The sequence below is a fragment of the Oncorhynchus keta genome, chromosome 10 (assembly GCF_023373465.1).
Source record: "Oncorhynchus keta strain PuntledgeMale-10-30-2019 chromosome 10, Oket_V2, whole genome shotgun sequence".
Classification (NCBI taxonomy): domain Eukaryota; kingdom Metazoa; phylum Chordata; class Actinopteri; order Salmoniformes; family Salmonidae; genus Oncorhynchus; species Oncorhynchus keta.
The window spans coordinates 77,131,378-77,158,031 of NC_068430.1; the positions used below are offsets into that span (position 1 = coordinate 77,131,378).

At 42.6% G+C, this 26,654-nt stretch overlaps 1 protein-coding gene across 1 annotated transcript in view; it reads right to left on the reverse strand.

Moving 5' to 3' along the window:
- The window catches only part of LOC127932414 (MORN repeat-containing protein 4-like), a 28,632-nt gene extending 2,711 nt beyond the window's left edge, over window positions 1-25,921 (reverse strand). Inside the window, exons 1-4 of the mRNA XM_052528038.1 lie at window positions 25,783-25,921; window positions 22,522-22,600; window positions 8,916-9,030; window positions 324-433 (exon numbers count right to left, since the gene is read on the reverse strand). Of these exons, the coding sequence (XP_052383998.1) occupies window positions 324-433; window positions 8,916-9,030; window positions 22,522-22,588 (292 nt within the window). The 5' untranslated portion in view covers window positions 22,589-22,600; window positions 25,783-25,921. The remainder of the gene's footprint in view (window positions 1-323; window positions 434-8,915; window positions 9,031-22,521; window positions 22,601-25,782) is intronic.
- Between the last annotated feature and the right edge of the window lie 733 nt (window positions 25,922-26,654).

Here is a 26,654-nt window from a genome sequence, read left to right on the forward strand (position 1 = left end):
ATGTTAACAAGAATTTAGGCTTTCTGACAATATCAGATATGTCTATGTCCTGGGAAATGTTGTTGTTACTTACAACTTCATGCTAATCGCATTAGACTTCGTTAGCTCCACCGATCCCGTAGAGGTTTTAAACTGAAACCTAACCTTACTGCTACACATTAAACCTCCCTCTAAATATACAGAATACTTGAAAAAGACCCTGCTACAGATTCCTTTTACAAATTGAGTTGTGTCATTTAACAGTGAGAGAGAGAGCGAGAATGAACTTGTTTAGTTATAAGTTATAAGTCTAAAGAGAGTGTTGCTGAGATTCTACTGTTTACCGTATCCCTGCACACATCCACTCTTGAACTCTCCTTCGAACTTCATCCCGTCAAAACGACTGAAGACGCCTGCGCCTTGGAACTTCCCCTGAATGAAGTCTCCTTCGTACCTGCAAGAGACACACAGATGCACAAACAGTGGGGTGTGTTCATTAGGCACCAAACGGAAGAACACAGATGGAAACAGGGAGGAACTAACTGGGTTTGTCCAATAAGAAATTCTCAGGTCTGTGGACTATGCTGTCAACATTTACATTTTAGTCATTTAGCAGACCCTCTTATCGAGAGCGACTTGCTCAAGGTGACATCGACAGATGTTTCACCTAGTCGGCTCAGGGATTTGAACCAGAGACCTTTTGGTTACTGGCCAAGCGATGTTAAAACTCCTTGACGCACCCATCCCGTTAGCGGGATCATTTTCAGCATCATCCGCTGAATTGCAGAGCGCCAAATTCAAATTAAATTACTAAAATATTTAATTTTCATGAAATCACAAGTGCAATATAGCAACAACACAGCTTAGCTTGTTGTTAGTCCACCTGCCGTGTCCAATTTCGAAAAAGCTTTTCGGCGAAAGCATACCAAACATTTATGTAAGGACATCTCTCTCAGCAGACAAAACATTACAAACAGCTAGCAGCAAAGTAGATTGGTCACAAAAGTCAGAAAAGCAATAAAATTAATCGCTTACCTTTGATGATCTTCAGATGTTTGCACTCACGAGACTCCCAGTTACACAATAAATGTTCCTTTTGTTCCATAAAGATTATATTTATATCCAAAATACCTACATTTGGTTGGCGCGTTATGTTCGGAAATCCACAGGCTCGAGCGGTCACAACGGGCCAGACGAAAATTCCAAATAGTATCCGTAAAGTTCGTAGAAATATGTCAAACGTTTTTTATAATCAATCCTCAGGTTGTTTTTACAATATATAATCAATAATATTTCAACCGGACTGTAGCTTCTTCAATAGGAGAGAGAGAGAAAATGTCTGCTCCACTCTGTTGGCGCATGCAAAACGCTGCTGGCACCCAGCTATCCAATAACGTGATGTGATCATTCTCGCTAATTTTTCAGAATAAAAGCCTGAAACTATGTCTAAAGACTGTTCACACCATGTGGAAGCCATAAAGAAATGAATCTGGTTGATATCCCTTTAAATGGACGGAAGGCATGCAATGGAACAGGGAGATTAGTTTCTCTTAGGCACTTCCTTGTTAGATTTTCCTTAGGTTTTTGCCTGCAATATCAGTTTGGTTATACTCACAGACAATATTTTGACAGTTTTGGAAACTTTAGAGTGTTTTCTATCCTAATCTGACAATTATATGCACATTCTAGATTTGGGGCCTGGGAAATAGGCAGTTTCATTTGGGTACGTTTTTCATCCAAACAAAATACTGCCCCCTACACTCAACAAGTTAACTGCTAGGCTACCTCACACAACATGGGCCTATGCTACATAATCAAACATCTGGATAACCCAAAGACAAATGCAGTGATATTGTTTGTGGACTATGTTGTCTTTCACCAGCAGCACCATATCACCAAGTAACATTCTGCCTATTTTGTCTTTCACCTGCAGAACCATATCACCAGGGAACATTCTGACTATGTTGTCTTTCACTAGCAGCACCATATCACCAAGTAACATTCTGACTATGTTGTCTTTCACTAGCAGAACCATATCACCAAGTAACATTCTGACTATGTTGTCTTTCACTAGCAGCACCATATCACCAAGTAACATTCTGACTATGTTGTCTTTCACTAGCAGCACCATATCACCAAGTAACATTCTGACTATGTTGTCTTTCACTAGCAGCACCATATCACCAAGTAACATTCTGACTATGTTGTCATTCACTAGCAGCACCATATCACCAGGGAACATTCTGACTATGTTGTCTTTCACTAGCAGCACCATATCACCAGGTAACATTCTGACTATGTTGTCTTTCACTAGCAGCACCATATCACCAAACATTCTGTAACATTCTGACTATGTTGTCTTTCACTAGCAGCACCATATCACCAGGGAACATTCTGACTATGTTGTCTTTCACTAGCAGCACCATATCACCAGGGAACATTCTGACTATGTTGTCTTTCACTAGCAGCACCATATCACCAGGGAACATTCTGACTATGTTGTCTTTCACTAGCAGCACCATATCACCAAGTAACATTCTGACTATGTTGTCTTTCACTAGCAGCACCATATCACCAAGTAACATTCTGACTATGTTGTCTTTCACTAGCAGCACCATATCACCAAGTAACATTCTGACTATGTTGTCTTTCACTAGCAGCACCATATCACCAGGGAACATTCTGACTATGTTGTCTTTCACTAGCAGCACCATATCACCAAGTAACATTCTGACTATGTTGTCTTTCACTAGCAGCACCATATCACCAGGGAACATTCTGACTATGTTGTCTTTCACTAGCAGCACCATATCACCAAGTAACATTCTGACTATGTTGTCTTTCACTAGCAGCACCATATCACCAGGGAACATTCTGACTATGTTGTCTTTCACTAGCAGCACCATATCACCAGGGAACATTCTGACTATGTTGTCTTTCACTAGCAGCACCATATCACCAGGGAACATTCTGACTATGTTGTCTTTCACTAGCAGCACCATATCACCAGGGAACATTCTGACTATGTTGTCTTTCACTAGCAGCACCATATCACCAGGGAACATTCTGACTATGTTGTCTTTCACTAGCAGCACCATATCACCAGGTAACATTCTGACTATGTTGTCTTTCACTAGCAGCACCATATCACCAGGGAACATTCTGACTATGTTGTCTTTCACTAGCAGAACCATATCACCAAGTAGCATTCTGACTATGTTGTCTTTCTCTAGCAGCACCATATCACCAGGGAACATTCTGACTATGTTGTCTTTCACTAGCAGCACCATATCACCAAGTAACATTCTGACTATGTTGTCTTTCACTAGCAGCACCATATCACCAGGGAACATTCTGACTATGTTGTCTTTCACTAGCAGCACCATATCACCAGGGAACATTCTGACTATGTTGTCTTTCACTAGCAGCACCATATCACCAGGTAACATTCTGACTATGTTGTCTTTCACTAGCAGCACCATATCACCAGGGAACATTCTGACTATGTTGTCTTTCACTAGCAGCACCATATCACCAAGTAACATTCTGACTATGTTGTCTTTCACTAGCAGCACCATATCACCAGGGAACATTCTGACTATGTTGTCTTTCACTAGCAGCACCATATCACCAGGTAACATTCTGACTATGTTGTCTTTCACTAGCAGCACCATATCACCAAGTAACATTCTGACTATGTTGTCTTTCACTAGCAGCACCATATCACCAGGGAACATTCTGACTATGTTGTCTTTCACTAGCAGAACCATATCACCAAGTAACATTCTGACTATGTTGTCTTTCACTAGCAGCACCATATCACCAAGTAACATTCTGACTATGTTGTCTTTCACTAGCAGCACCATATCACCAGGTAACATTCTGCCTATGTTGTCTTTCACTAGCAGCACCATATCACCAGGTAACATTCTGACTATGTTGTCTTTCACTAGCAGAACCATATCACCAGGTAACATTCTGACTATGTTGTCTTTCACTAGCAGCACCATATCACCAGGGAACATTCTGACTATGTTGTCTTTCACTAGCAGCACCATATCACCAGGTAACATTCTGACTATGTTGTCTTTTACTAGCAGCACCATATCACCAGGTAACATTCTGACTATGTTGTCTTTCACTAGCAGAACCATATCACCAGGGAACATTCTGACTATGTTGTCTTTTACTAGCAGCACCATATCACCAGGTAACATTCTGACTATGTTGTCTTTCACTAGCAGAACCATATCACCAGGTAACATTCTGACTATGTTGTCTTTCACTAGCAGCACCATATCACCAAGTAACATTCTGACTATGTTGTCTTTTACTAGCAGCACCATATCACCAAGTAACATTCTGACTATGTTGTCTTTCACTAGCAGCACCATATCACCAGGGAACATTCTGACTATGGTGTCTTTCACTAGCAGCACTATATCACCAGGGAACATTCTGACTATGTTGTCTTTCACTAGCAGCACCATATCACCAAGTAACATTTTGACTATGTTGTCTTTCAATAGCAGCACCATATCACCAGGGAACATTCTGACTATGTTGTCTTTCACTAGCAGCACCATATCACCAAGTAACATTCTGACTATGGTGTCGTTCACTAGCAGCACCATATCACCAGGTAACATTCTGACTATGTTGTCTTTCACTAGCAGCACCATATCACCAGGGAACATTCTGACTATGTTGTCTTTCACTAGCAGCACCATATCACCAGGGAACATTCTGACTATGGTGTCTTTTACTAGCAGCACCATATCACCAGGGAACATTCTGACTATGGTGTCTTTTACTAGCAGCACCATATCACCAGGGAACATTCTGACTATGTTGTCTTTCACTAGCAGCACCATATCACCAGGGAACATTCTGACTATGGTGTCTTTTACTAGCAGCACCATATCACCAGGGAACATTCTGACTATGGTGTCTTTTACTAGCAGCACCATATCACCAGGGAACATTCTGACTATGTTGTCTTTCACTAGCAGCACCATATCACCAGGGAACATTCTGACTATGGTGTCTTTCACTAGCAGCACCATATCACCAGGGAACATTCTGACTATGTGTCTTTTACTAGCAGAACCATATCACCAAGTAACATTCTGACTATGTTGTCTTTCACTAGCAGCACCATATCACCAGGGAACATTCTGACTATGTTGTCTTTCACTAGCAGCACCATATCACCAGGGAACATTCTGACTATGGTGTCTTTTACTAGCAGCACCATATCACCAGGGAACATTCTGACTATGGTGTCTTTTACTAGCAGCACCATATCACCAGGGAACATTCTGACTATGTTGTCTTTCACTAGCAGCACCATATCACCAGGGAACATTCTGACTATGGTGTCATTCACTAGCAGCACCATATCACCAAGTAACATTCTGACTATGGTGTCATTCACTAGCAGAACCATATCACCAAGTAACATTCTGACTATGTTGTCTTTCACTAGCAGCACCATATCACCAAGTAACATTCTGACTATGTTGTCTTTCACTAGCAGCACCATATCACCAAGTAACATTCTGACTATGTTGTCTTTCACTAGCAGCACCATATCACCAGGTAACATTCTGACTATGTTGTCTTTCACTAGCAGCACCATATCACCAAGGAACATTCTGACTATGTTGTCTTTCACTAGCAGCACCATATCACCAGGGAACATTCTGACTATGTTGTCTTTTACTAGCAGCACCATATCACCAGGTAACATTCTGACTATGTTGTCTTTCTTTATCACTAGCAGCACCATATCAGCACCAAGTAACATTCTGACTATGTTGTCTTTCACTAGCAGCACCATATCACCAAGGAACATTCTGACTATGTTGTCTTTCACAGCAGCACCATATCACCAAGTAACATTCTGACTATGTTGTCTTTCACTAGCAGCACCATATCACCAGGGAACATTCTGACTATGTTGTCTTTCACTAGCAGCACCATATCACCAGGGAACATTCTGACTATGTTGTCTTTCACTAGCAGCACCATATCACCAGGGAACATTCTGACTATGTTGTCTTTCACTATCAGCACCATATCACCAGGGAACATTCTGACTATGTTGTCTTTCACTAGCAGAACCATATCACCAAGTAGCATTCTGACTATGTTGTCTTTCTCTAGCAGCACCATATCACCAGGAACATTCTGACTATGTTGTCTTTCACTAGCAGCACCATATCACCAAGTAACATTCTGACTATGTTGTCTTTCACTAGCAGAACCATATCACCAAGTAACATTCTGACTATGTTGTCTTTCACTAGCAGCACCATATCACCAAGTAACATTCTGACTATGTTGTCTTTCACTAGCAGCACCATATCACCAAGTAACATTATGATTCTGATTTTAGTTTTCTGTAGCAAAGCGTTTAAAAGTTTTTTTCACTGCTTACCATAATGAATAGGACCCCAATGTCAAGGAGTTTGTTTCTGCACACTGATTGTGTTAAATTTGTTTTGAGTGGATTCTCAAAAATGTATTTGTTAGGCAGTTGTCTGGTGCATAACTATTTAGTGAGCTATGCTGTCATATAATAGATATCATTCAGCTGAGAAATGTCACCAAGAACAGAATGCTGTCAGAACACAGACAAATATAAGCAGAGAACGTTGACCTGAGGTGGGTGGAATCTTCACTGATGGACTGATCCATTCTCCTGTTCTCACAACCCAGGTCTGCTTGGTGCTCTGTCACACGGAATACAATACACAGCAAAACAAAGTCCATTTGTGTAGTGATTAGTTTTACTTTAGCCGCGCAGTGTGTGACGTTGCCGAGATCCTCGTTAAAGCAAAAGACACTTCATTATCTCAATCAAGCTCTGCTCTCAAGGTGAAGGAGGTTGGTTATAATTACAATGCAAGCAACACAAATTGCATGACTTTGTGTGACATCGGAGTCGAGTTGGATCTAGAGGAAAGCGTTGCCTGTTGCTTCTAACATCACAAGACTTTGTGTGACATCGGAGTAGAGTTGGATCTAGAGGAAAGCGTTGCCTGTTGCTTCTAACATCACAAGACTTTGTGTGACATCGGAGTAGAGTTGGATCTAGAGGAAAGCGTTGCCTGTTGCTTCTAACATCACATGACTTTGTGTGACATCGGAGTAGAGTTGGATCTAGAGGAAAGCGTTGCCTGTTGCTTCTAACATCACATGACTTTGTGTGACATCGGAGTAGAGTTGGATCTAGAGGAAAGCGTTGCCTGTTGCTTCTAACATCACATGACTTTGTGTGACATCGGAGTAGAGTTGGATCTAGAGGAAAGCGTTGCCTGTTGCTTCTAACATCACATGACTTTGTGTGACATCGGAGTAGAGTTGGATCTAGAGGAAAGCGTTGCCTGTTGCTTCTAACATCACATGACTTTGTGTGACATCGGAGTAGAGTTGGATCTAGAGGAAAGCGTTGCCTGTTGCTTCTAACATCACATGACTTTGTGTGACATCGGAGTAGAGTTGGATCTAGAGGAAAGCGTTGCCTGTTGCTTCTAACATCACATGACTTTGTGTGACATCGGAGTAGAGTTGGATCTAGAGGAAAGCGTTGCCTGTTGCTTCTAACATCACATGACTTTGTGTGACATCGGAGTAGAGTTGGATCTAGAGGAAAGCGTTGCCTGTTGCTTCTAACATCACATGACTTTGTGTGACATCGGAGTAGAGTTGGATCTAGAGGAAAGCGTTGCCTGTTGCTTCTAACATCACATGACTTTGTGTGACATCGGAGTAGAGTTGGATCTAGAGGAAAGCGTTGCCTGTTGCTTCTAACATCACATGACTTTGTGTGACATCGGAGTAGAGTTGGATCTAGAGGAAAGCGTTGCCTGTTGCTTCTAACATCACATGACTTTGTGTGACATCGGAGTAGAGTTGGATCTAGAGGAAAGCGTTGCCTGTTGCTTCTAACATCACATGACTTTGTGTGACATCGGAGTAGAGTTGGATCTAGAGGAAAGCGTTGTCTGTTGCTTCTAACATCACATGACTTTGTGACATCGGAGTAGAGTTGGATCTAAAGGAAAGCGTTGCCTGTTGCTTCTAACATCACATGACTTTGTGACATCGGAGTAGAGTTGGATCTAAAGGAAAGCGTTGCCTGTTGCTTCTAACATCACATGACTTTGTGTGACATCGGAGTAGAGTTGGATCTAGAGGAAAGCGTTGCCTGTTGCTTCTAACATCACATGACTTTGTGTGACATCGGAGTAGAGTTGGATCTAGAGGAAAGCGTTGCCTGTTGCTTCTAACATCACATGACTTTGTGACATCGGAGTAGAGTTGGATCTAGAGGAAAGCGTTGCCTGTTGCTTCTAAAGTCACATGACTTTGTGTGACATCGGAGTAGAGTTGGATCTAAAGGAAAGCGTTGCCTGTTGCTTCTAACATCACATGACTTTGTGACATCGGAGTAGAGTTGGATCTAAAGGAAAGCGTTGCCTGTTGCTTCTAACATCACATGACTTTGTGTGACATCGGAGTAGAGTTGGATCTAAAGGAAAGCGTTGCCTGTTGCTTCTAACATCACATGACTTTGTGTGACATCGGAGTAGAGTTGGATCTAAAGGAAAGCGTTGCCTGTTGCTTCTAACATCACATGACTTTGTGTGACATCGGAGTAGAGTTGGATCTAAAGGAAAGCGTTGCCTGTTGCTTCTAACATCACAACACTAAGAGAACATCTGTTTGCAGAACCACATGGACGCGGTAAGGAATTCAACTTCCAGTTAGAAGTAACACAAATGAAGACAATGAACAGGGGAGATCTAAATGCAACACGTTGCCTCAGGGCATCGGTCAATATAAATGTGCTATAAGGGGGAAGACGTCAGACAGTTTTAATCATTAGCAGGGTCAAAGGTGAAATAGGAATGGTGAGACATTGTTACCTGGATCCATCAGGGAAGACCAGCATCCCACAGCCGTTGAAGAGTCCGTTCTCGAACTGACCCGTGTAACAAGTCCCATCACATAACGTCAGCTGGCCTAGACCATGTCTCAGACCTGGGGGACAGACAAACCAGTTAGTTACTGACCTAGACCATGTCTCAGACCTGGGGGACAGACAAACCAGTTAGTTACTGGCCTAGACCGTGTCTCAGACCTGGGGGACAGACAAACCAGTTAGTTACTGGCCTAGACCATGTCTCAGACCTGGGGGACAGACAAACCAGTTAGTTACTGGCCTAGACCTTGTCTCAGACCTGGGGGACAGACAAACCAGTTAGTTACTGGCCTAGACCATGTCTCAGACCTGGGGGACAGACAAACCAGTTAGTTACTGGCCTAGACCATGTCTCAGACCTGGGGGACAGACAAACCAGTTAGTTACTGGCCTAGACCATGTCTCAGACCTGGGGGACAGACAATACCAGTTAGTTACTGGCCTAGACCATGTCTCAGACCTGGGGGACAGACAAACCAGTTAGTTACTGGCCTAGACCATGTCTCAGACCTGGGGGACAGACAATACCAGTTAGTTACTGGCCTAGACCATGTCTCAGACCTGGGGGACAGACAAACCAGTTAGTTACTGGCCTAGACCATGTCTCAGACCTGGGGGACAGACAAACCAGTTAGTTACTGGCCTATTCCATGTCTCAGACCTGGGGGACAGACAATACCAGTTAGTTACTGGCCTATTCCATGTCTCAGACCTGGGGGACAGACAATACCAGTTAGTTACTGGCCTAGTCCATGTCTCAGACCTGGGGGACAGACAAACCAGTTAGTTATGTCTATTGGGGGACAATAGCCATTTATTGAATAAATGTCTAAATAGACAATACCAGTTAGTTCTGGCCTAGTTGTCTCAGACCTGGGGGACAGACAAACCAGTTAGTTACTCCTAGCTGTCTCAGTCCTGGGGGACAGACAAACCAGTTAGTTACTGTTATCCATGTCTCAGACCTGGGGACAGACAAACCAGTTAGTTACTGGCCTATTAGCTGTCTCAGACCTGAACTGGGGACAGAAATAAAAACCAGTCAGTTACTGGCTTCCATGTCGTGAATGAAAGACATCAAAAGAGCACCTTATGGCTTTATAATAACTGTCTCAGACCTGGGGGACAATCAAACCAGTTAGTTACTGGCCTAGACCATGTCTCAGACCTGGTCTGTCTGAAGTTAGTTACTGGCCTATTCCATGTCTCTACCTGGGGGACAGACTAACTGTTAGTTACTGGCTGGCTGTTGTCTCAGACCTGTCAGACAAACCAGTTAAAACTGCCTGTCCATGTCTCAGACCTGGGGGACAGACAACAGTTATTACTGTACATAGACCATGTCTTGTTGGGGGACAGACAAACCAGTTAGTTACTGGCTATTCTGTCTCAGAGTGGGTCTGTCTTGTGAAGTACCAGTTATTACTTGTGTCTCATAGGGGACAGAACATTCAATTGCTCCAAATTCCTTACAACCGGAGTCCGGCTCTTTGTCAGTACTTAGAGCTTCAAAATAGTCTGTCTAGCTGTCTGTCTAGCTGTCTATCTTAGCTGTCTGTCTAGCTGTCTGTCTAGCTGTCTGTCTAGCTGTCTATCTGGCTGTCTGTCTTAGCTGTCTATCTAGCTGTCTGTCTAGCTGTCTATCTAGCTGTCTATCTATCTAGCTGTCTGTCTAGCTGTCTATCTTAGCTGTCTGTCTAGCTGTCTGTCTAGCTGTCTGTCTAGCTGTCTATCTTAGCTGTCTGTCTAGCTGTCTGTCTAGCTGTCTATCTAGCTGTCTATCTTAGCTGTCTGTCTAGCTGTCTGTCTAGCTGTCTGTCTTCTGTCTATCTTGCTGTCTGTCTTAGCTGTCTGTCTAGCTGTCTGTCTAGCTGTCTATCTAGCTGTCTATCTAGCTGTCTATCTTGCTGTCTATCTAGCTGTCTGTCTAGCTGTCTATCTTAGCTGTCTGTCTAGCTGTCTGTCTAGCTGTCTATCTAGCTGTCTATCTAGCTGTCTATCTTAGCTGTCTGTCTAGCTGTCTGTCTAGCTGTCTATCTAGCTGTCTATCTAGCTGTCTATCTTGCTGTCTATCTTAGCTGTCTGTCTAGCTGTCTGTCTAACTTAGCTGTCTGTCTAGCTGTCTATCTAGCTGTCTATCTAGCTGTCTATCTAGCTGTCTATCTAGCTGTCTGTCTAGCTGTCTGTCTAGCTGTCTATCTAGCTGTCTATCTAGCTGTCTATCTAGCTGTATGTCTAGCTGTCTAAAAGCTGTCTGTCTAGCTGTCTGTCAGCTGTCTATCTAGCTGTCTGTCTAGCTGTCTGACTAGCTGTCTGGCTAGCTCTTCTAGCTGTCTGACTAGCTGTCTGTCTAGCTGTCTGTCTATCTTAGCTGTCTGTATAGCTGTCTGTCTAGCTGTCTGACTAGCTGTCTATCTAGCTGTATGTCTATCTAGCTGTCTGACTAGCTGTCTGTCTATCTTAGCTGTCTGTCTATCTAGCTGTCTATCTAGCTGTCTATATAGCTGTATGTTTAGCTGTCTGTCTAGCTGTCTATCTAGCTGTATGTCTAGTTGTCTGACTAGCTGTCTATCTAGCTGTCTGTCTATCTAGCTGTCTGACTAGCTGTATGTCTATCTTAGCTGTCTGTGTAGCTGTCTGTCTAGCTGTCTGACTAGCTGTCTATCTAGCTGTCTGTCTATCTTAGCTGTCTGTCTAGCTGTCTGTCTAGCTGTCTGACTAGCTGTCTATCTAGCTGTCTGTCTAGCTGTTTATCTAGCTGTGTGTCTATCTAGCTGTCTGTCTAGCTGTCTGTCTAGCTGTCTATCTAGCTGTCTGTCTAGCTGTCTGTCTAGCTGTCTGACTAGCTGTCTATCTAGCTGTCTATCTTAGCTGTCTGTCTAGCTTTCTGTCTAGCTGTCTATCTAGCTGTCTATCTAGCTGCTGTCTTGCTGTCTATCTAGCTGTCTGTCTATCTGTCTGTCTATCTAGGGCTATCTGTCTAGCTGTCTCTCAGGGCTTCTGTCTACTGTCTGTCTGTCTGTCTGTCTGTCTGTCTGTCTGTCTGTCTGTCTAGGGCTGTCTACTGTCTGTCTGTCTACACCTCTAGGGCTTCTATCTATCTGTCTATCTACTATCTATCTAGGGCTTCTAAATCTGTCTGTCTGTCTGTCTGTCTGTCTGTCTGTCTGTCTGTCTGTCTGTCTGTCTGTCTGTCTGTCTGGCTGGCTGTCTGGCTGGCTGGCTGGCTGGCTGGCTGTCTATCTGTCCGTCTTTCTCACTTTTGTCCTTGTTCTTTAGACTATACATGTAGCTTATTTAGAAGTTCCAGGTCTGTCTACTCAAACCCACATTACTTGTCATGGGGTGGTTGGGTCAGGAAAAAAAATGTATTGCTCCAAATACACCTCTCAGGGCTTCCAAATACACCTCTCAGGGCTTCCAAATACACCTCTCAGGGCTTCCAAATACACCTCTCAGGGCTTCCAAATACACCTCTCAGGGCTTCCAAATACACCTCTCAGGGCTTCCAAATACACCTCTCAGGGCTTCCAAATACACCTCTCAGGGCTTCCAAATACACCTCTCAGGGCTTCCAAATACACCTCTCAGGGCTTCCAAATACACTCTCAGGGCTTCCAAATACAAATACAAATACACCTCTCAGGGCTTCCAAATACACCTCTCAGGGCTTCCAAATACACCTCTCAGGGCTTCCAAATACAACTCTCAGGGCTTCCAAATACACCTCTCAGGGCTTCCAAATACACCTCTCAGGGCTTCCAAATACACCTCTCAGGGCTTCCAAATACACCTCTCAGGGCTTCCAAATACACCTCTCAGGGCTTCCAAATACAGGGCTTCCTCACCTCAGGGCTTCCAAATACACCTCTCAGGGCTTCCAAATACACCTCTCAGGGCTTCCAAATACACCTCTCAGGGCTTCCAAATACACCTCTCAGGGCTTCCAAATACAACTCTCAGGGCTTCCAAATACACCTCTCAGGGCTTCCAAATACACCTCTCAGGGCTTCCAAATACACCTCTCAGGGCTTCCAAATACAACTCTCAGGGCTTCCAAATACACCTCTCAGGGCTTCCAAATACACCTCTCAGGGCTTCCAAATACACCTCTCAGGGCTTCCAAATACACCTCTCAGGGCTTCCAAATACACCTCTCAGGGCTTCCAAATACACCTCTCAGGGCTTCCAAATACACCTCTCAGGGCTTCCAAATACAACTCTCAGGGCTTCCAAATACACCTCTCAGGGCTTCCAAATACACCTCTCAGGGCTTCCAAATACACCTCTCAGGGCTTCCAAATACACCTCTCAGGGCTTCCAAATACACCTCTCAGGGCTTCCAAATACACCTCTCAGGGCTTCCAAATACACCTCTCAGGGCTTCCAAATACACCTCTCAGGGCTTCCAAATACACCTCTCAGGGCTTCCAAATACACCTCTCAGGGCTTCCAAATACACCTCTCAGGGCTTCCAAATACACCTCTCAGGGCTTCCAAATACACCTCTCAGGGCTTCCAAATACACCTCTCAGGGCTTCCAAATACACCTCTCAGGGCTTCCAAATACAACTCTCAGGGCTTCCAAATTTTCTTGGTAGTTGAAAAGAGGCTGCCTGTCTTTCCTTGGTCCTTGTTAACTTCTATACTGTTGTGTCTTTGGGAGTTCTGGGCATGTTCTATTCAAACACACATCTCAGGGCCTCTGTAACCTATATAGTTAAAGAAAATGACACTTTTCATGGGCAGTTGGATCGAAAGTAATTTAACAGTGAAGTGGGACTAAAATATGTTCTTGCTCTAAGACATACCAATCTCAGGGTCTCTGAATGTTCTTGCTCTAAGACATACCAATCTCAGGGTCTCTGAATGTTCTTGGAACTTAACAAACAGGCTGCCTTGTCACTTCTAGTCAAGAATGTGAGTAAAAAAATATAGCCAGTAAAAAAATAAAGAATTCTAATGTAGATGTTTTGTCCTGTCAGTCGACGTAGATTCAAGGCATTCAAGCCATGTCTCAACACACTGTATTTTACACCTGTGTGTATTGTAGGCTACAGCATTCTCCCAATTGTAGCCCACTGAATGAGGTCCATTGCATGGGGTCCACTGAATGAGGTCCACTGCATGGGGTCCACTGCATGGGTCCACTGAATGGGGTCCACTGAATGAGGTCCACTGCATGGAGTCCACTGAATGGGGTCCACTGAATGAGGTCCACTGCATGGAGTCCACTGAATGGGGTCCACTGAATGAGGTCCACTGCATGGAGTCCACTGCATGGAGTCCACTGCATGGGGTCCACTGAATGAGGTCCACTGCATGGAGTCCACTGCATGGAGTCCACTGAATGGGGTCCACTGAATGAGGTCCACTGAATGGGGTCCACTGAATGGGGTCCACTGAATGAGGTCCACTGCATGGAGTCCACTGAATGGGGTCCACTGAATGAGGTCCACTGCATGGAGTCCACTGCATGGGGTCCACTGAATGAGGTCCACTGCATGGGGTCCACTGAATGGGGTCCACTGAATGAGGTCCACTGCATGGGGTCCACTGCATGGAGTCCACTGCATGGGGTCCACTGAATGAGGTCCACTGCATGGAGTCCACTGAATGAGGTCCACTGCATGGAGTCCACTGAATGGGGTCCACTGAATGAGGTCCACTGAATGGGGTCCACTGAATGGGGTCCACTGAATGAGGTCCACTGAATGGGGTCCACTGAATGAGGTCCACTGCATGGAGTCCACTGCATGAGGTCCACTGAATGGGGTCCACTGCATGGAGTCCACTGAATGGGGTCCACTGAATGGGGTCCACTGAATGGGGTCCACTGAATGAGGTCCACTGAATGGGGTCCACTGAATGAGGTCCACTGCATGGAGTCCACTGCATGAGGTCCACTGAATGGGGTCCACTGAATGGGGTCCACTGAATGGGGTCCACTGAATGAGGTCCACTGAATGGGGTCCACTGAATGAGGTCCACTGAATGGGTCCACTGAATGGGGTCCACTGAATGAGGTCCACTGCATGGAGTCCACTGAATGGGGTCCACTGAATGGGGTCCACTGCATGGGGTCCACTGAATGGGGTCCACTGAATGGGGTCCACTGAATGGGGTCCACTGAATGGAGTCCACTGAATGGGGTCCACTGAATGAGGTCCACTGAATGGAGGTCCACTGAATGGGGTCCACTGAATGAGGTCCACTGAATGGGGTCCACTGAATGAGGTCCACTGAATGAGTCCACTGAATGGGGTCCACTGAATGGGGTCCACTGAATGGAGTCCACTGAATGAGGTCAGGTGAAATGTTCTGAGCTTCTCGTTGCTCCGTAGGTATTTGGGCAGCAATACGTTTGAACGTAAAGTATCGGAGCACACAAGTGAACACAGTGGATTAGGATTTAGGAAGGGGGAGGTGAGAGAGAGATAGGGAGAGGAAGGGGGAGGGTGGAGGGAGGGGGAGGTGAGAATGAGAGAGGAGGGGGAGGGTGGAGGGAGGTGAGGGTGAGTGAGAGAGATGAGGGTGGTTTTCTGCTGCCAGATACTATTGTACTAAATTAGTATAACACAGTATTAGGATTTAGGAAGGGGGTGAGGGAGGAGGGGTGAGAGGAGTGGAGGGAGGAGGGGTGAGAGGAGTGGAGGGAGGAGGGGTGAGAGGAGTCGAGGGAGGAGGGTTGAGAGGAGTGGAGGGAGGAGGGGTGAGAGGAGTGGAGGGAGGAGGGGTGAGAGGACTGGAGGGAGGAGGGGTGAGAGAGGGGTGAGGGAGGAGGGGAGCGGAGGAAGGGAGGAGGGGTGAGAGAGGGGTGAGGGAGGGGTGAGGGGGGTGAGGAGAGGGGGTGAGGGAGGAGGGTGAGGGGGACATATTCGAGGGAGGGGGTGAGAGGAAAACTGGAGGCCCTTTGCCCTTGTGAGAGGGTGAGGGAGGGAGGAGAGAGGGAGAGGAAAGGGTGAGGGAGGGAGGGGTGAGAGAGGGAGAGGAAAGGGTGAGGGAGGGAGGGGTGAGAGAGGGAGAGGAAAGGGTGAGGGAGGAGGGGTGAGAGAGGGAGAGGAAAGGGGGAGGGAGGGGTGAGCGGAGTGAAGGGAGGAGGGGTGAGAGAGGGGTGAGGGAAGAGGGGTGAGGGAGGAGGGGTGTGAGAGGGGGGAGGGAGGAGGGATGAGAGAAGAGGGGGTGAGGGAGGAGGGATGAGAGAGGGAGAGGAAAGGGTGAGGGAGGGAGGGGTGAGAGAGGGAGAGGAGAGGGTGAGGGAGGAGAGGTGAGAGAGGGAGAGGAAAGGGTGAGGGAAGGAGGGGTGAGAGAGGGAGAGGAAAGGGTGAGGGAGGGAGGGGATGAAAGAGCACAGGGCTGCCAGCTAGTGGTGTAGATTGACTAAATTAGATGTGCCATCTGTCACTATGACTACGCAAACCTCCTCTCTCTAATCTCAGTTGAGTTTTTTAAAATTTTTGTTGAGATTTGGACGGCGAGGTAAAACTAAACTGACTGTTAGACGAAATACAGTCAAGAGCCTTCTGGAATCAAATCAAATTGTATTTGTCACATGCACCGAATACAACAGGTGCTTACTTATAAGCCCTTAATGTGTGTGTCTGTGTGTGTATCTGCACGTGCGTGTGTATGTGTGTGTGTGGGCCGTACGGTGTTGACATGGGATTTGTGTCGAAGCCAAGTAGAGTTAAGTAAGAGGCGGTGGCTGAGATTTCACAAGGCTTCCTTCCACTGACTGAGGTCCACTGAATGTTGGTTAGATAGTAGGTTTTGTTGTGGAATTGTTAGATATTACCTGTTAGATACGGCCTCACTGTCGGATCTAGAAGCATAAGCATTTCCCTACACTCACAATAACATCTGCTAACCATGTGTATGTGACCAATAACATTTGATTTGATTTGCCAAGCAGGGGCGTCAGTCGTCTTACACGAGGCACGAGGGTTGAAATAGCAACCATTTAAAACTTAAAGGACACGAGAAAGTGCATTTCTATCCCATGTTTCTCTAACTCACGTGATCAAGGTCAAATTCCTGAACTGTCAAAAACATTCTGAACCAAAATGTATGGGAACTGACTTGACAGTTTGACAGAACTATTATCAAAGCCACAAGTTGTGTCCAAGCAAGATATGTATAACACACAAACATCTCCCCATACTAATACAACTCATTCATTTCCCCCTGTATTACAACACACAAACATCTCCCCATACTAATACAACTCATTCATTTGCCCCTGTATTACAACACACAAACATCTCCCCATACTAATACAACTCATTATTTGCCCCTGTATTACAACACACAAACATCTCCCCATACTAATACAACTCATTCATTTCCCCTGTATTACAACACACAAACATCTCCCCATACTAATACAACTCATTCATTTCCCCCTGTATTACAACAATTCATTTCCCCCTACTAATACAACTCATTCATTTGCCCCTGTATTACAACACACAAACATCTCCCCATACTAATACAACTCATTAATTTCCCCCTGTATTACAACACACAAACATCTCCCCATACTAATACAACTCATTCATTTCCCCCTGTATTACAACTAATTCATTTCCCCCTACTATTACAACTAATTCATTTCCCCCTAGTATTACAACTAATTAATTTCCCCCTGTATTACAACTAATTCATTTCCCCCTAGTATTACAACTAATTCATTTCCCCCTAGTATTACAACTAATTAATTTCCCCCTGTATTACAACTAATTCATTTCCCCCTACTATTACAACTAATTCATTTCCCCTACTATTACAACTAATTCATTTCCCCCAGTATTACAACTAATTCATTTCCCCCTAGTATTACAACTAATTAATTTCCCCCTGTATTACAACTAATTCATTTCCCCTACTATTACAACTAATTCATTTCCCCCTAGTATTACAACTAATTCATTTCCCCCAGTATTACAACTAATTCATTTCCCCCTACTATTACAACTAATTCATTTCCCCTAGTATTACAACTAATTCATTTCCCCCCAGTATTACAACTAATTCATTTCCCCCAGTATTACAACTAATTCATTTCCCCCCAGTATTACAACTAATTCATTTCCCCTTAGTATTACAACTAATTCATTTCCCCTAGTATTACAACTAATTCATTTCCCCTATTGTACAGAGTAATTAGCCTTACTAGTTTAGCTAAAGCAGTAGTGCTACTGGATCAAATATAATCCAATTAAAATTGTATTTAAAGTGCATTAAAAATAGCAACACACTTAACATTAAAACAATACAATGAAAAAAATGATAAGCAAACAAGAAGCCGTAAAATGTAGAAAATAAAAAGTACACAGTGTAAAATATTAAAAGCACTAATTAAAGGCCTGGCTTCGGACCAGCTAATAGACTGTGTTCACTACTGTACTTACAAACTGCCCGTCTCTCCTTTCGTCTAGTTTGATTCCAGAAATCAGTTCAGAGTTTAATCTGGTGAACGGTTCTTAGCATCGCGTCGTCGGGGCCAATCTTGTCGTTAGGTCACGGTTGCCACGGTTGCCATGCTAATTTAGCTTCAGCTGAATTTGTCTGCTTTTATATCAATCAATAGTCCTAGTGCACTGACCCCCCACACACACACAAACATCTCTCTCAAAGTTGTCTTTCTTAGCTAATAACAGACTTGAACGGTGAATAATAAGATGCTAAAAGATATGCCATCAGTCAGGCTGTCTCCTGTGTGTCCCACTTCAACCTGTTAGCTATACCTGTCAACACAAACAATCACCCTTACAACAAGGGAACTAAACAACACACCAGACACACCAAATGACCTCTGACCTCTCTGAAGCCACCATATGTTATCAGTTAAACAGAACGGTTTTCTAAAATAGCTCCAAACTTGTTCTCTAGTTATTATGGCATCCTTTATCTCTGGGGCTACCGTGACGTCTCGTGTTTTTGTCAAACTGCAAATACTGGTTTGGTCAGTGTAGCGTTAATGTGGATATTACGCGGCTGTGTGTGTGTGTGTGTATTTGTTTGCTTGTGTATTTGTATGTGTGTTGTCGCTATGACAGCAGATGGTATATAGTCTGTAGAGAATTGCCGGTGGATACAGATTCTGTTTGTGACCTAGAATTAGTACAGACGACACACCCTTAGGCTCCAGCCTACCACTCCTCTCTGCTGTTTACTCAGAAGCAACAATCTGGACTGAGTTGAGACTTTTGATTCGTTTGAAACCTCCAGACACCTGAGGCTGACACAGTGAGAAATACATCCAGAGGGGGAATGGAGCATGTAAAGTACCTGCTAACTTTACTTTCATGTCTGACGTGTACGGTTGGACTACATAAATGTTGTATTTATACCGAGTAAAAATAGAAACGCAACATGCAAAGTGTTGGTCCCATGTTTCATGAGCTGAAATAAAATATCCCAGAAATTTTCCATACACAAAAAGCTTATTTCTCTCAAAATGTGTTTATGTCCCTGTAAGTGAGCATTTCTCCTCTGCCAAGATAATCCATCCTGCCTGACAGGTGTTGCATATCAAGAAGCTGATTATACAGCATGATCATTACACAGGTGATACACAGGTGCTCCTTGTGCTAGGGACAATAAAAGGCCACTCTAAAATGTGCCTTTTTGTCACACAACATAACACCATAGATGTCTCAAGTTTTGAGGGAGTGTGCAATTGGCATGCTGACTTCAGGAATGTCCACCAGAACTATTGCCAGAGGATTTAATGTTCATTTCTCTATCATAAACCGCCTCCAACATCCTTTTAGAGAATTTGGCAGTATGTGTAACCGTGTAACCATGCCAGCCCAGGACCCCCACACCGGCTTCTTCACCTGCAGGATTGTCTGAGACCAGCTATAAGGGATAGAGGGATGAGTAAAGTGATAGAGGGATAAGTAGAGTGATAGAGGGATTAGTAAAGTGATAGAGGGATTATTAAAGTGATAGAGGGATTAGTAAAGGGATAGAGGGATTAGTAAAGGGATAGAGGGATTAGTAAAGTGATAGAGGAATAGAGGGATGAGTAAAGTGATAGAGGGATAGAGGGATGAGTAAAGTGATAGAGGGATTAGTAAAGTGATAGAGGGATAGAGGGATGAGTAAAGTGATAGAGGGATGAGTAAAGTGATAGAGGGATAGAGGGATGAGTAAAGTGATAGAGGGATGAGTAAAGTGATAGAGGGATGAGTAAAGTGATAGAGGGATAGAGGGATGAGTAAAGTGATAGAGGGATGAGTAAAGTGATAGAGGGATGAGTAAAGGGATAGAGGGATGAGTAAAGTGATAGAGGGATGAGTAAAGTGATAGAGGGATGAGTAAAGTGATAGAGGGATAGAGGGATGAGTAAGGTGATAGAGGGATAGAGGGATTAGTAAAGTGATAGAGGCATAGAGGGATGAGTAAAGTGATAGAGGAATAGAGAGATGAGTAAAGTGATAGAGGGATAGAGGGATTAGTAAAGTGATAGAGGGATAGAGGGATGAGTAAAGTGATAGAGGGATAGAGGGATGAGTAAAGTGATAGAGGGATTAGTAAAGGGATAGAGGGATTAGTAAAGGGATAGAGGGATTAGTAAAGTGATAGAGGAATAGAGGGATGAGTAAAGTGATAGAGGGATAGAGGGATGAGTAAAGTGATAGAGGGATGAGTAAAGTGATAGAGGGATTAGTAAAGTGATAGAGGGATGAGTAAAGAGTAAAGTGATAGAGGGATGAGTAAAGTGATAGAGGGATGAGTAAAGTGATAGAGGGATGAGTAAAGTGATAGAGGGATGAGTAAAGTGATAGAGGGATAGAGGGATGAGTAAAGTGATAGAGGGATGAGTAAAGTGATAGAGGGATGAGTAAAGGGATAGAGGGATGAGTAAAGTGATAGAGGGATGAGTAAAGTGATAGAGGGATGAGTAAAGTGATAGAGGGATAGAGGGATTAGTAAAGTGATAGAGGCATAGAGGGATGAGTAAAGTGATAGAGGGATGAGTAAAGTGATAGAGGGATAGAGGGATGAGTAAAGTGATAGAGGGATAGAGGGATGAGTAAAGTGATTGAGGGATAGAGGGATGAGTAAAGTGATCGAGGGATAGAGGGATGAGTAAAGTGATAGAGGGATAGAGGGATGAGTAAAGTGATAGAGGGACGAGTAAAGTGATAGAGGGTTTAGTAAAGTGATAGAGGGATGAGTAAAGTGATAGAGGGATTAGTAAAGTGATAGAGGGATAGAGGGATTAATAAAGTGATAGAGGGATTAGTAGAGTGATAGAGGGATGAGTAAAGTGATAGAGGGATTAGTAAAGTGATAGAGGGATTAGTAAAGTGATAGAGGGATAGAGGGATTAGTAAAGTGATAGAGGGATTAGTAAAGTGATAGAGGTTTGAGTAAAGTGATAGAGGGATTAGTAAAGTGATAGAGGGATTAGTAAAGTGATAGAGGTTTGAGTAAAGTGATAGAGGGATGAGTAAAGTGATAGAGGGATAGAGGGATTAGTAAAGTGATAGAGGGATGAGTAAATTGATAGAGGGATGAGTAAATTGATAGAGGGATAGAGGGATTAGTAAAGTGATAGAGGGATGAGTAAATTGATAGAGGGATGAGTAAAGTGATAGAGGGATAGAGGGATGAGTAAAGTGATAGAGGGATGAGTAAAGTGATAGAGGGATGAGTAAAGTTATAGAGGGATGAGTAAAGTGATAGAGGTTTGAGTAAAGTGATAGAGGGATTAGTAAAGTGATAGAGGGATTAGTAGAGTGATAGACGGATTAGTAAAGTGATAGAGGGATTAGTAAAGTGATAGAGGGATAGAGGGATTAGTAAAGTGATAGAGGGATAGAGGGATTATTAGAGTGATAGAGGGATGAGTAAAGTGATAGAGGGATTAGTAAAGTGATAGAGGGATTAGTAGAGTGATAGAGGGATTAGTAAAGTGATAGAGGGATTAGTAAAGTGATAGAGGGATAGAGGGATTAATAAACTGATAGAGGGATGAGTAAAGTGATAGAGGGATGAGTAAAGTTATAGAGGGATAGAGGGATGAGTAAAGTGATAGAGGGATGAGTAAAGTGATAGAGGGATTAGTAAAGTGATAGAGGGATTAGTAAAGTGATAGAGGGATTACTAAAGTGATAGAGGGATTAGTAAAGTGATAGAGGGATGAGTAAAGTGATAGAGGGATTAGTAAAGTGATAGAGTGATGAGTAAAGTGATAGAGGGATTAGTAAAGTGATAGAGGGATGAGTAAAGTGATAGAGGGATTAGTAAAGTGATAGAGGGATGAGTAAAGTGATAGAGGGATGAGTAAAATGATAGAGGGATTAGTAAAGTGATAGAGGGATTAGTAAAGTGATAGAGGGATGAGTAAAGTGATAGAGGGATGAGTAAAGTGATAGAGGGATGAGTAAAGTGATAGAAGGATTAGTAATGTGATAGAGGGATTAGTAAAGTGATAGAGGGATGAGTAAAGTGATAGAGGGATGAGTAAAGTGATAGAGGGATGAGTAAAGTGATAGAGGGATTAGTAAAGTGATAGAAGGATAGAGGGATCTTGCCTTCCCTCCACTCCCCATGGTACTCTTCACCGTTGGAATAGGTGAAGGATCCTCTTGTCAGGGTCATATCACACAGGTCCTGTTGTACACACACACACACACACACACACACACACACACACACACACACACACACACACACACACACACACACACACACACACACACACACAACACACAATTATTATTGCGTTATGATACTATATACCACGATGGGTTATGATACTATATACCACGATGGGTTATGATACTATATACCATGATGGGTTATGATACCCATGATGGGTTATGATACTATATACCATGATGGGTTATGATTATGATACTATATACCATGATGGGTTATGATACTATATACCATGATGGGTTATGATACTATATACCATGATGGGTTATGATACTATATACCATGATGGGTTATGTTATATACCATGATGATACTATATACCATGATGGGTTATGATACTATATACCATGATGGTTATGATACTATATACCATGATGGGTTATGATACTATATACCATGATGGGTTATGATACTATATACCATGATGGGTTATGATACTATATACCATGATGATGGGTTATGATACTATATACCATGATGGGTTATGATACTATATACATGATGGGTTACCATGATACCATGATGGGTTATGATACTATATACCATGATGGGTTATGATACTACATACCATGATGGGTTATGATACTATATACCATGATGGGTTATGATACTATATACCATGATGGGTTATGATACTACATACCATGATGGGTTATGATACTATATACCATGATGGGTTATGATACTATATACCATGATGGGTTATGGGTTATGATACTATATACCATGATGGGTTATGATACTACATACCATGATGGGTTATGATACTATATACCATGATGGGTTATGATACTATATACCATGATGGGTTATGATACTATATACCATGATGGGTTATGATACTACATACCATGATGGGTTATGATACTATATACCATGATGGGTTATACTATATACCATGATACTATATACCATGATTATGGGTTATGATGGGTTATGATACTATATACCATGATGGGTTATGATACTATATACCATGATGGGTTATGATACTATATACCATGATGGGTTATGATACTATATACCATGATGGGTTATGATACTATATACCATGATGGGTTATGATACTACATACCATGATGGGTTATGATACTATATACCATGATGGGTTATGGGTTATGATACTATATACCATGATGGGTTATGATACTATATACCATGATGGGTTATGATACTATATACCATGATGGGTTATGATACTATATACCATGATGGGTTATGATACTATATACCATGATGGGTTATGATACTATATACCATGATGGGTTATGATACTATATACCATGATGGGTTATGATACTATATACCATGATGGGTTATGATACTATATACCATGATGGGTTATGATACTATATACCATGATGGGTTATGATACTATATACCATGATGGGTTATGATACTATATACCATGATGGGTTATGATACTATATACCATGATGGGTTATGATACTATATACCATGATGGGTTATGATACATACCATACCATGATGGGTTATGATACTATATACCATGATGGGTTATGATACTATATACCATGATGGGTTATGATACTATATACCATGATGGGTTATGATGGGTGATGATACTACATACCATGATGGGTTATATATACCATGATGGGTTATGATACTATATACCATGATGGGTTATGATACTATATACCATGATGGGTTATGATACTACCATATGGGTTATGATACCATGATGGGTTATGATACTATATACCATGATGGGTTATGATACTATATACCATGATGGGTTATGATACTATATACCATGATGGGTTATGATACTATATACCATGATGGGTTATGATACTATATACCATGATGGGTTATGATACTATATACCATGATGGGTTATGATACTACATACCATGATGGGTTATGATACTATATACCATGATGGGTTATGATACTATATACCATGATGGGTTATGATACTATATACCATGATGGGTTATGATACTATATACCATGATGGGTTATGATACTATATACCATGATGGGTTATGATACTATATACCATGATGGGTTATGATACTATATACCATGATGGGTTATGATACTATATACCATGATGGGTTATGATACATGATGATGGTTATGATACTATATACCATGATGGGTTATGATACTATATACCATGATGGGTTATGATACTATATACCATGATGGGTTATGATACTATATACCATGATGGGTTATGATACTATATACCATGATGGGTTATGATACTATATACCATGATGGGTTATGATACTATATACCATGATGGGTTATGATACTATATACCATGATGGGTTATGATACTATATACCATGATGGGTTATGATACTATATACCATGATGGGTTATGATACTATATACCATGATGGGTTATGATATTATAAACCTCCCACCCAAAGTCCTTCGTGCCCGTCTAAATGAATGGGTGCATGACTCTTCTGCAAACACCCACAGAGCGCTAACCTGATTGAGACACATTTTGACGCACAGTTTGGAGCGCTCGCCCAGACAACCCGTGGTTTAACTCACACAGAGAGCTGATCTCTGCATTATTTTTGCGGTAGGCAGTACAGAGACCGTAAAATATTCATATGAGCGTCATGACGTTAGGCTTCTTAATGATGTGATCTTTATTCTATTTGCAACTAATGAAAATGAATGATCAGGCTATAGCCTACTGAACGAACGAATGGCCTACCCGAACTATAGCTGTGATTTCAGGTCAGGGCGAGATAATATGACCAAGAACACAGTTATAGCCTAAGAATGGAAAGTCCATCGAGATATTCCATTGCTCATTGTTGTAAACTAGGCTGTGTCTCTGACACCGGGACGTTTGAAGGATTCTCATCCGATGTTTTCTCCTCTGGATATAATGCTGTTACATCAGTACATTTGAATAAAACCAAAACACTTTTATATATTTAACAATAAGAAAAGGAATCCAATAATTCATAGATATTATTATTCTCTTAATGCAGCCCATGAATCAATACAATAGAGGATGTATATGCCCCGTCTAAAATGTTGCCACAGTAACGGTGCGATTTTCCCTTTCACGTTGCCGGCAGATAGCATTGAGAAAATCATCATTGCCACGGCGATTAAACAATCAAATCATTTACCTGGTAGGTATTTTACACCAAGAGAATCCACCTTCCCTACATCACTGACAGAAAACCGGTTGGTGGATGATTGTACACCTTCCAGTGAAAATTAGCTTTCCGTAGCCTCGCATCTCCTGGCAAGAGGCTTCAGCATTATTCCAAGGTGGCGCGGTCCTATTGAGCATCTTTCACTTGACCTTGATTCAAACACTCATCCGATTGGCTGTCTGCTCCTCGTCCAGTGCATCTATGGAAGACATGTTTGTGAAGGGCAACCCCTCCCTCTATTCAACAGAGCTCGCCGATATAATTAGCCGGAGTGCTCCTTGTTAAACCGTTTGCCCTTGCCTCTTTATGTGCCGTCCACGTCTCTGAAGAGGTATAAACCACAATTGAGGCTGCTTTTTAATGATATTATGTAACTTTGGTTTATCAATTTGGTGATTATACTTTGGTGGCGGGTTTCATTGAAAACTCTGATTTATTTGACCCTATATCGCAAAAGAACAGCTGTGAGGGATGGCGAGGGTTTTGTCACCAAGCAGATGATATCTAAACCAATATGGCAAAGTAGAGGGGACATTCTTTTATTCCTGAAACATACCACATGGCAAACAGGAAGTCATAAAGATCGCAATTGAATTAATGTGATTAAGTTGTAGGAAACCTGACGAAGAAAAAAAACACTGATGTGAAAATGGACCCGTCTTTGTCAAGAAGCTCTAACGGGGTTTGACAAACTCCTTCTGGGTTTAGAATTTAGAAACCCCCTTTCTTTCCCCTTTGACTGAGGTCGAATAGTATTACAGTAATATAGAATTAGAAATAATATAATACATTGGAATGAAATATAATTGAAATATAATTGGAATCAAATGTAATTGAATAGA